General features: G+C 33.0%; 1 protein-coding gene across 3 annotated transcripts in view; it reads right to left on the reverse strand.

Moving 5' to 3' along the window:
• The window catches only part of GAS2 (growth arrest specific 2), a 141,138-nt gene that overhangs the window by 41,998 nt on the left and 86,552 nt on the right, over positions 1–12,588 (reverse strand). Inside the window, exon 8 of one of the 3 annotated variants that reach the window (XM_021717788.1) lies at positions 6,698–6,724. The exons of the other annotated variants lie outside the window; for them this stretch is intronic. Coding sequence (XP_021573463.1) covers positions 6,716–6,724 — 9 coding nt within the window. The 3' untranslated portion in view covers positions 6,698–6,715. The remainder of the gene's footprint in view (positions 1–6,697; positions 6,725–12,588) is intronic. 3 annotated transcript variants of the gene reach the window in all.

A 12,588-nucleotide genomic window follows, 5' to 3' on the forward strand; every position in this document is an offset into this window, starting at 1 on the left:
AAGTAATGAAAAGAACATAGGTACTTATATTCTTTGAACAAAGAAAACCTGTCAGGCAAAATCTTCCTCTTTAAACAAGTGACATCTGAATAGTGAAAAGAGAAATTTAACACCAGCCAGCAAGAAGGGTTCACTCAACTTTGGGGAAGAATGGAGGTCAAGGCTGTCGTAAGTCAGATTAGCTCCACAGACTTAGGTTTCTTGTTCACTTAATAGTAATTTGCTAGTCTCAACACAATGCCTTTCAACAGGTCCAAGGAAAGTTAGGTCTGGCGTTTCTGCCACCCAACTCAGTCAAGCACTCGTATCTTCAATAATGTATTTGCAAGGCCACTGTACCCATTTTAGAAGTGAATTTTCAAGAACTCAGCTGCTTTCCCTCTGCTTGTGAATGATTAATGGGGATAATCAATTCAATTATATTGAATTATATATATATTATTGAAGTGTCCGAATAATTAGTAGGGTATGACCGATATTTAAATTGTCAAGCATGGTCTTTACAAAGAAACAGAGAATACAGAAAAGCTGCATTCTAATGATTTCTAATCATTCTTTCAAATAGCACATCCTCATGTATGTGGTGAATGAATGAGTAAATGATAGACAAGGGAGTGCATTTAACTCTTTTAGAATCTAAACCATTCTCATAATGTAGTTTCAAGATATGGTCATCTGGTTTGAAGCAGTATTTGCAATATGGGGTTTCTCTTATAATTATTTTGTATTTATGTGCAACAGACAAGACTGTCTCAAGTAAGTTTTGCTTTTTAGATCATAATTGTTAATATCTAAAAACTAAAAATGATCCTTTCTATGCACACTAGCAACCCCAGCACCTCAAATTCAAGTCCTGAACGATTCCTATCCTCTTTAACCTTCATCGTACTGAAGTGTTGAACACTACTGACACATCTGGAGGTTAGGTATGCTGTCAGGAGCAGAAGGTTGGCAGAGGTATGTGAAGTTCCATTAGCGTCAAATCACAAAGGACAATTTGTGCAATGGGTGTGGATGAAGACACTCTGAAATTATAAGGTATTTCATTTTTATCCTACAAGTGTATTATTTTATGTATTTGAAAGCCAAGATTAAAATGATATTGCCTACAGATTCTAAACCCAGATTTATACTTTCAAACAATTTTAATAAAAAGTTTAATGAAAAAGCATTGGAGCATGGAATTTACACTAAGAAAAAGATAAACACATTACTAGTTTACTGCCTTTTACCCATCCACAATAAATCCATGATTGCCATTTTTACAGAGTACTATGGGAAAAACAGTGTTTTGGAAACACACACACACACACACACACACACACACACACACACACACACGGGTAAAAATATTCACTTTTGGGTGCCCAACTTCTCTCATTTGATTGGAGGTCTAGGCCCCACAGTGAAAGCAAAGTGGAGAGTTTGCTTTGTTTTGTTTTTGCCTTTAATTATCTAAGTAATTACCTTAAATGTCTGCTTTGTTTTGGCTGTGGAGACATAGTAACAACCATGAAGACCCTACTGAAACAAGAAGATATAATGTTCATAAGATGCTCTCCATTCCACAGTAGAAAGGTACACGAACATCACCTAAAAATGCAAACTGTGGTCTTTTGTGACAAGAATAAAGAACACCTTTTTTCTTAGTTAAGTAAGAATAATTGATTCTACATTTTTAAATATCCTATAGTGAAGGGAAGTTTTACTGCTTAGTAATCAACATTGAATGATAAGTGAGACATACATAGTGTGAGAATCATAAACTGTGTTGACTGTCAGCTTTTTAAAACAGAAATGTTAGAATTTTCTTTCTTCTGAGGTCCTTTGGTCTCCTGTTTCAAAATAAAAGATACCTGTAAGAAAATAAATTGCTAGGAAGACAGACATCATGTCTGTGTCTCAGATTCACAAGAGAAACATACCAGACTCTAGAGAATGTCTAAAAAAATCCTAGGGAAAACTGTTACACAAATGAAATCTTGAGCTTCAGTGTGAAACTTCCTACTTTGGGGGGGATATCCAATCATCGTGTTCTAACTTCACTGGTACCCACTCAGTTCATACATGTTGACTCTTTGCTGCCTGTCCAGGCCTTACCATTGTATCTATCCTCAGAAAGTTTTGTGACACAGGGGGACTCTTTTCTACTCAACCACTTTCTTCTGTTGTAATTTAAAACATATATATGCAGCATTCTAATCTCACAAGGGAAAGATTAACTCACAATTAAATTAGAGATTCTAAACTCACAAAAATGCTTTAATTTATCTGAAAGGTAATTCATTGAAAGGCTTTCAACAAGAGTCACAGGATATGTTTCAATTTCTCTTCCTAAACATCTGGGTAAAAAAATAAAGTCATCTTTGGAAAATATGTGTTTCTCTTCTCTTGATTATATAGTATTATGACTGACTGTGACTTCTTTATTTGCTAGTCAAGGTTATATTCCCTTTTAATTTTAGAATATTTAATCTTCACCTTTCCTCTAGTTGATATATGTAGATGTGCTATCCATCAGATCTGTGGGTACTGTACATGATGAAAGATCCTGTTTATATCATTGGTATCAAGATGTTGATAAATATTCAGGTTCCTCTGGAATTCTTTCTGTGCTCATTGGAGGATTTCATTTTGTTACAATATGTAAGGAAATGCGGGAGATAAACGGTATTTTCAAGGCTGGACATGAGAGACATTATTTGCATAGGTTGTTAGGGAAATGGCAAATGGTACAAAGGTGTTTTGAGAGAGAAGTTTTGAGACATACACCGTGTGTTTCAAAGTGCCTCCTTGTGCAAAATGAAAGCCTACCAGGTGGGTATGCAATGTGACATTTAAAAAACTGCTTGCTATATGAGTTTTCATAATTTTTCCAATAACCCAGGATCTCAAAGCACCATAATTACCAACAAAAGAGTCCTGGACTGGATAACATTACCATGGCTAAGACATTGGTAGATTAATGTGTTACCCTTTGTCTCAGTATTGCAGTTATGAAATAGAATTTTTAGAGATTTTATGCCTAATATAAAAGATAGAAGACAATTTGAAATAAGGTCTGCTCTTTATCTGACTTTAACTGAGACCCCAGAGAGACTATCCAATTATCTCTGTCACTCATATTCTATGAGGCTGAATTTTAGAAAATAATATGATAAATGATCCATGTTTGGAGTGAAAGTTAGAGATTGTTAACCAAAATATCAGTTTCTGGGAAAGGGAACAAAGAAAACATTAGATAGTTTGATATAAAAAATAAAAGATTAGAAAACTCATTACATGGTGATGTCTCAGATAATTATAATTTTCTCCCGTGGAGTTTGTAGTCCCCTAAAACTTGTCTATGATACAAAGTAGATTGTAAAAACTCTGGGCTAGAGAGAAGGCATTTTCCCATATTTTTTGAGAGTTTTAGAAGGATAAGGTGTAAGTGTAGTACTGGAAGAATAGAAGTTGGCATGAAAAGCTGGTGTGTAAAAGAAAGCTACAGTTAGAAGAAGAGTAATGTCTTGATGTCGTGATTTATTCTTGCTAGTGTTCTTTTAGGTAAACAGCAAATACCAGTAAGTAACTTGCTTTTTTTGGAGGCAATATTTAGATTGTCATTATAAAGGAAATTAAGTGATATATCCTCAGGCCAATATTCACCTCAAATCCTTATATTGTGTTCCTCCCAAATCTACATACTCATATTTTCTTAAGATTATGAAGGCTTCTAACAAGATGGCAGGCTATGACAGACTATATCTTCAAAAAATGTATACCCAAGCTTCAAATGAAAATGGTACCGCAAATAAAATTAGAACACACCATTCCAGTGAACTGAAATTTGATGTGAACCAGTGAAGCTCTTTCAATGGAAGCCTTGACAGTTTAGGTCAATGAGGTAACTACTGAGTCTAGGACCAATATTATATGTTTTTAATGAGGAGCTGAAATTCAAATATCAAGTATTAGAGGGAAATGCAAGGCAAGCTCTAAATAATGACTAATCTTGCAGAAACTTAACTCACTTTATGAAAAAGATAGCACTAAATAAATGAGTCCTACTTAACAGCAAATGTTGTAATGGCAACATTTCCACCATGCTTGACTCTATTCAACACAAACTCAAAAAGGCCACATTTGCAAAGTATATTTCTTAATAAACCCGGTTGCATCCTGTTTATGCAACTTGAGCCCATGGGAGAAGTATAGACAATTTATATGATACATATTTCATAGGATATTTTTCCTTTGGTGACTAGAAGACTCGTCAATTATTCAAGAAGACAACACGTTATGTATAATTATTCATTTCTTTCCCTTTTATGAAAATAAAATTCACCACAGTCATATCAGTATATATTATTTAAAACAAGAAGTATTCTTGTTGGGAAGACTACAAAAAGGATAAAAATCTTATAAATGTTGTAAGTTGACACTACTATGTATTGCCTATTTTGCAATTTAAGGGAAATGATACTAAATCCAAAAAAATAGTGAACTGAAAGCTTTCATCTATGCAAAGTTTTTTTAAAAAATCAAAAGTAATCTTTATTACATGATGCTTAAAGCATATGGAATTTAGCTATGAAAGTTTTATAATTTAACTTACTAGCTTGATTACCTTTGGAAAGTTACTAAATTTTTATTAGCTGCAGTTTTCTCATCAATAAGTTACATAAATTAACAATCACACCCATTTTTCTCAGCGTGGCAATGAAACCAAAATGAGATAATGTATAAGTGAATGCACTTGACAAACTGTATAAAAGAAATATCTGTACTGCCATCAAGTAAGCTATACTAAACAAACAAATAAATAATAAAAAGTAAGCTAAAAACAATTAAGAAAAAAATGTTATTTAAAAATTACTTCAGCCAATGACTCATGCCTGTAATTCCTGCACTTTGGGAGACCAAGGCAGGAGAATCCTTTAAGGCCAGGAGTTTGAGACCAGCCTGGGCAAAATAGAGAGATTATGTCTCTATTAAAAAAGAAAAATTCCTTGACACCCAATGGTAGGGAACTTGCTTTTAAAAGCACTAGTTGCTATGCACAAGTTTTCTGTTCACACTTAGTCACAGGTTTAATTTAGACTTTTAATGAAAGTATACGAAGGTACAAAAGGCAACTTAACCTCCTTGCTCCACCACAGAATATTCAGAAAATCATTCCATACTTTTATTCCATACCTAATCAAATTGAGATGATTTAATCTTAACTGAGCAAAGACCATCAACAAAATTTTATCATTGTATTAAATTGTGAATGTTACTTAATTTATTCATTCCTAGGATAAATTTTTACTTGTGGAAGGCTTTTCAAATGTGGTCAATACACTGGAAAAAAATCAATAAGCATATTGAACACTGTGAAAACCTGTAAGCCAAAAATAAAATTCTAAGCTTCCCCATCAACTTTCCTTCCAGGCAAAGGAAAACTCAAAAACCTAAATTACAGGCTATGATGAGAAAGGAAGTTGGGCATGCATCATTCTACCCTCTTCCTTTTGGAGTTTAGGCACAACTGAGTAGTGTTAACATTAAAATAGAGATTATAAGACTGACAAAATAGACTTTGTCGCAATAAGATACCAAATTCCTACTCGACTCTTGTATAGCATTACATGCTAGGAGGCCTTAAAGGAAATAAAAATATGTTACCCTAAAATATATCTATTTGATATATTTTGGAATGGCCTGTAAGCCATCTCTTGGAGAAATTTGCATCTGTAGAAAATCTTCATTCCTAGGAAGAGTCTGGCACCTATTATGATTATGACATTTACATATTATCATTGAAGGCTGCTACTTTTTTTTTAAGACATGGGTACAATTCAGGATTAGGTACATAAGTGGTCATCGTACAGGTAAAGTTTAGTACCCTTATTAATGTTATGTGCCCTCCCCACCAGCAGTGTCTCACTACTGCCAATCCTTTCCTTATAGTACTATGATAAATATTCACGGTCTACTTATGAGTGAGTACATGTGGTACTCAGATCTTTGTTTCTGTGATAAATCACTGAGTATTATAGACTCTAATTCTATTCAGGTTGCTGCAAAGTTCATGATTTTGCTATTCTTTATGGTTGTATAATATTCCATCATATAAATGAGGAACTCTATGGCTTTTTCTACATAACAAAAACCTTGGCTTTCATAACCCTTCTTATCATAACTCATACATTTCTTTCTATTGGCTTCCTATTTTTTAAACGGAGCTTAACTCTTTCAGCCAATTGCTAATCAGAAAATCTTCGAATCTCCCATGACCTAGAGAATTTCACACTTTGAGATGTCCTGCCTTTCTGGGTTGAACCAATGTGTGCCTTATATGTATTGATTTATGTCCATGTCTGCAAACGTCTGTCTCCCAAAAATGTAAACAATCAAGTTGTAAACATGTTGGACACGTGTTCTCAGGATCTTCTGAGTCTGTACCCTAGGTCGTGGTCACTGACAATTGGCTCAGAATAAATCTCTTTCATATTGCAAAGTTTGGCTTTTCAATTTTTGTTTGTCTGGTTGTTGTGTCTGTTTTATAAGACTCCATTTCGTGGCTGCCTTCTTATTCTTCAACAGAAATTAGCTGTTAAATTCCATAATTTGCCAAAGCATATAGATAAAGGAACAAGCAAACTAAGAGCTACATATCAAGTGTGGCAAATTACTAATGGATGTTACAATGTTGACCAGTGATATTTACAAAATGACTTGCGAAAAATTAGATGGTCTGAAATGGAATGAATACCATATGGTTAAAACTATGTACCCTGCAGTCAGCAGTGTTAAATGCAAACAAAGACTTTGAAACTTACTAGCTGCGTGATCTTGAACAAGTAGTTAACTCTCTAATGCTTAGTGTCTTTATTGTTAACATGAGGATATTAATAGTGCCTACATCAAAGAGTTGGGAGGACTGAAAAAAGAGGAATCCAAGGAAAACACTTTGAATGATACCTGATACACAAAGCATTCAGTGAGTGTTAAATAATATATAGAGAGATAAATGTAGAACAAAAAATATTTATTTTTTCTCACCAAATTGTTGACTAGGGATTTAATTTTTAGGCACAGAAAATCGACCTATGATCTCTTTAAAATCAATTAAAATGCCAAAGCACTAGACTAATTCAATTATCTAAAATATTACTGCTTTTCACTACACACACACACACACACACACACACACACACACACACATTTATATATACATATATACATCAACAATGTATTAGTATATAAGACATATACATATATGTAACACATCTATCTCAATGACAGGAAGGCCATAGCAATGCAGAAATTGAGAATGCCTATTATAGAAGCTAGGCATTCATTCAATGAAGTCATTTGATCTAATGTTTGCTTAGGTTTTTATAATGCTGATTTGTGGTTAGGGAAAAAAGTTGCTCATTTATTCTATATGCAGCATAATGGCAAAACAAAATTATTCCAGCTGAAGTAAGGTTGAATATATATTGCACAATTTAAAATCATGGCAAGTCTTGCTAACTCAGTTGGAAATGAGGATGAATACTTACTGGGTTAGGTAAAAGTAGATACAGTTAAAAAAAGAATCTACTCACTGCTAAATGGCCAGTAGTGACAAATTTTCAGGGAAGAATAATTTTTCATTTTGAGCTCTCATTTATTTATTATTTTTCGCATTTGTATATCTCTTAAGAAGTCAGGGGAAGAATTAATTATCTGACTTAACATAGAACACTGCCCAGATATATTAGCTATTCTTTCCAGTCCTGTCACAAATATCAAATTACATTGTCTTTCTTACTTTTAAGAGTGGTGTCAAATGGATATAGTCTCGGTTGCAATCTTGAACAAAGTCCAGTTTAAGGGTTTTTTAATATTTAAATGATTTCAACCCCAAAGATAACTCTCTAGAAAGAAAACACCCCATTAGCTGAAGTCTTTACAGAAATGGTTAGTCATTATTTATTTTGCATTTATCCAAGATATATGCCTTTTTCAAAAAGAAGGTATTATGGGGATTTATTAATATTTGCAAAATCTTTGAGGGATGTTTTACCAAAGTATAATTTACATCCATGTTATTATCTCAGTCTCAGTGAACATGAATAAATGACAAAAATGTCTTTAGTGAGGCAAACACATTATAAAACAGAATTTAAAAATTAAAATGAAAGCATTTGAATACATTTTAAATGGTATTGCTTGCTTTTTCTGAATTAGTGATCAGTTTTGAGGCAGTTGGGCAAAGAAAGGGACTAATTTTGGAAATATTCATGTATGAATAACAGTCATATTTTTCTTACCCTGGATTAGAGCACTATAACTCTTATCTGAGATTTTATATACATCTTCTGATGTTTGTTCCATAGAAATAAATATAAGCCATTACATAGCTTTGCAATAAAATCACTGCTCTCATAAACTGCTAAATTAAATGAAGGGTTTCTATATGCATACATTTTTCAGAAAATGAATTTTTGACTTTCAGCTGTGGAGTAATGGCTGCTTCTGCAATGTTTCCTCTATGATAAATGGAGGTTTTAATCTCCTTGTTATTCATTTAAAACTTCTTTGCATATTTTTACACACAACCCATTTTTCATCAACAGAAAAGGTATGAAATTTGAATCACGCTACATTTTACTCACAGTAAACCAATATGTGTCATAAAAGCAGAAAAGAATGTACTATCACTCACTATCATGGACCTTCCCTTAGAGCAAGTCCCAGAAGACATTGCCAAGTTCAGTTGCTATAGTAACAGAGCTCTTGTGCCTCTCTGGCTGGGTTTCAGTGAGTGGATTTTTACCACACAGGCATAATTCTGAAGAATTTTTATGCTAAGGAAAAAAATTACAGAGTCAATAACAATGTGTGTGACCTTTCTATTGATCTGTGATGATTTAATTTAAAAGTAGTGTGAAGAAGGTAACTCCATAACACTTCAAATCCCTTTGCTGATTTCCAATTAAATTATTCATTGTCTTTTCTTGAGGCCTCTTAAGAACTCTTAGTTCCTAGACTGGAAAAATAGCCTGAACCATTAGAGAGTTAGCCTGGTATGTCATGTGATTTTACCCAACCGTGAAGTCATTTATGAAAATGTTTTGAAATAATACTAATTCATTTTTAAAATATCAACACTTAGCAAGAAAAGACTCAACCAAACCATACTGGCAATATGAGAGAATTAGCTTCTGACTTCTATTAAAAAGATATCAGGACAGAAAATAATATATCTCATAATGATAGGGTTCTAATTAGTTTTGCTTACTACATGAGATAGACCACATAAAGCATTTTGAACAGCACCTAACACAGTTAACACTAAAAAAGTTGTTATAATTTTTATCACCATCATAGTACAATCAGGCAAACACATGATATCCCTTTCTTTACATAAGGCCCTGATTTTGCAAGTGAAGTATCCTTTTTATTCTGAATATTTTAAAAGTAAAAATGGCATAAAGTTACTTTACTATAGTTGAGTCTTAAGTATATTTTTAAAATGTCCTGATGGTTTTTAGAGGACTAGTCCTGTAAATAAAATATTTGCATTTAATGTGCATGCCACAGGAAACAGTTTGGAGTGAAATGTGTTATACTCCTGAGAGTCAGGACTTGACTTTTATTTATTATAATAGTTACTTCAGAACTTAGCCTCTCTAAGACTTTATTTTTTACATGTAACAAAAGGAGAAAAATTATTTCCTAGCTGTAGGGCAGAGAGAATTCTGTAAGATAATGTATATAAAATAGATAAGAAGATGTCTGGTACAAATTTTATTAAATTTTATTTTATTTTTATTAAATTTCAATTGTCTTTCTTTTAAAGGTTTTCCAGTCATGTCCTTGAAATTCATCTCCAAATGGAACTTGAAGGCAAAAATGAGCATAAATTCAATATTCTTGAGTACCTTAAAATACATGGGTTTTAACTGTGGCAAGATGTAGAAAACTGTCATTTTAATATAATTCTATGTTACAAATTATTTAAACTTGCTTTGATTAATAATATTTTTCCCAAAATATGTTTTTATGACTTCCTAGCACATGATGATGCTCTGAGGGGAAGGGTGTGGGGAAAGGTGGGAGTGAGACCATTACTGTGGTTAAATAAATTGGGGGAGTGATACACAGTCCATTTCTCTCTAGTAGCTTACAAATCACCTTAGTGACTCTCCAAGAACTTCCAGGTAAAGAAATTAGCATTGATTAGTGGTAAGGAGTGTAAATTCAGAAGTTAGGCTGCAGGGTTTGATCCCGACTTCCAATGCTCATATTCGCTTTTAGCTTTAGGAAGTTACTCACCCATGTCTCAGCTTCCTCATGTGTAAAATGGGAAAGGTCACAGTATTTTTCACACTGGGATGAGGGGTTATAATGAGATATGTCATGTGTTCAGATAGAGGCGAACAAAATCAATTATTTGTAATAATAGCAGTTAAAGAAACCTGTTTAAACACTTTACCAATGTTAACTTTTCTTTATAAATAATATCTTTGAACAGCTTCTGAAACTATATTCTTTGAAACACACATTGAACAACACTAAAGAACAATGTCAAGGTAGTGGTAAATTGCAATTAAGTAAAAACAAACAAACAAACAAAAAACAAAAAAAAGAGTATTCATCACATTAGAGACCAAAGCAAGTAGTACATCAACTACCTTACAACATATAACCCTACTGGCTGCTGTTTTGCCAGAAAGTTCTAGTCACAGAACATCTGAGCAACAATTTTGTTAAGTGTAAAGATCTTACCCCACAGATGTTCTACTCATTAGGACCATTTGCATCCATTTCATGTATTAGCACAAATCAACATATCATATTAAGTTATTTTTATGTCACTGAAAACTGAGCCTTAAAGAAATAGCAATTCAAATGGCTAAAGCTTTAATTATTATTAGAGAGAAAACAGTGAGTGGATCTCTGATGGGTCCCATAAAGAGTTAGCACATTATCCAGATAGTAGGTACAAGTTTGCGTGTTTCCTAATGTTAATCCAAAATAATATCAGTTTTTAAAATGGGGAGACAAAATAGTTAAGAAGATAAGGAAATGTAAGAGCTTTATCTTGCTACAAATTCACAACAAAATGTGAAATTCTCCTAGTCTGAATAATACCATGGCTCCAATAGTCCTCCCTAAACTTTTCCAGAAGCTGGCAAGCTTAGCAGAAGGCCATAAAATGAGCAGTCCACTAATTAATCTGACAATTTTCAGAGGGTTTTTTATTTATTTTCAAATTTGTGCCAGGGTGCTGGCTTCTCTTAAAGAGTTCATATTTTTAAAATATCATCTTCATAAATGAAAGCAGAAGACACTTGCTCACTCATAATTCTATGTCCTCAACAATTAAAAACTATCTTTCACTTATTCCTGTTTAATTCAAGTCTAATCATAATTATATAGTATTTCTACACCAAGCCATTTTATATGTAAATATAATCTAAAAGTCTGTATTTTCCATTTAATGTTATATTTTAAGTATTTTCTCTCCACAAGACACTGTTAATTTTTAGTACCAGAATGCTAACATTCTTTCATGATCAGATATGCAAATAACTTCCTACTGTGTTGTTGGTAAAACAAATCTCTTTCTCTATAAAGTTATTTCTTTCTAAATGTAAGTGGTTTTCAAACTCCACCGTACATCAGAAACACCTGGAGGACTTATTAAAACACAGGTGATTAGGCCCTACCCTCAGAGTTTCTGATTAACCAGATTTGGGGGAAGGTCCACTAATTTGCATTTCTAACAAGTTTCCAGATGACACTGATACTGCTCATTTAAGGACAACTTTAAAAATCACTGTTGGAGAATTTACTTCAAATGCAGTCATTAAATTAGGGTTAAGTTAAATAGTACAGACATTTTTATTGTTTCTAAGTCATATTTCTAATGTCTCTTTCTACAAGCTCACCGACTGATTGAATAAACAAAAGAAGAAGAAAAAACTCTTACTTTCCTTCTCTCTGAAATCAAGACATTAGTCCTGAGATTCAACTATTTACATTTCAAAGATACGTATCATGGTCAAGTGGGAATAATCCAAATCTCTGTTACCATAGAAATCAGCAAGGAGGTTTTATCATCACTATCCAAATTCAAAAGTCACTGAAAAATAACTGAAATATTTATACCTTGAAGAAGAGTAAATTTGCATCTGCACAATATAGATACAAATTAGCTGCATTTGATAGTTCAAAAAACAATGTTGTTCATTGGAAGGTACAGGGGAAAAAAATCTGCCTTTGAGAAATTATTTTTGGTAAGCTAGAAACAAGGAAATTTCCATTTGGCAGGGGATGATTACCATGTTTGTCTAAAAATCACAGTCAAAAACCTCAGAGGGTTTTTTTCTAGAACTAAAAGATTCTTTATATTTGGGTAGCGATTAATCCTCCACCTGTAAATGGAGATATATGCAAATAAACAAGCATGTTGACATAAGCATACAGATGCAACTATATAAATATGCATTAAATAGCCATGTATTGGAAATATCTATTCATGCATTGGTTTCTAAAAATCCACAGACAAGACGTAAGCTTTACAAAGACATTATCTGCAGACAATGTCTTCCTGGTTTTTAC

This window comes from Carlito syrichta, unplaced genomic scaffold (assembly GCF_000164805.1).
Source record: "Carlito syrichta isolate Samal-C Ts95f unplaced genomic scaffold, Tarsius_syrichta-2.0.1 Scaffold311075, whole genome shotgun sequence".
Lineage (NCBI taxonomy): Eukaryota > Metazoa > Chordata > Mammalia > Primates > Tarsiidae > Carlito > Carlito syrichta.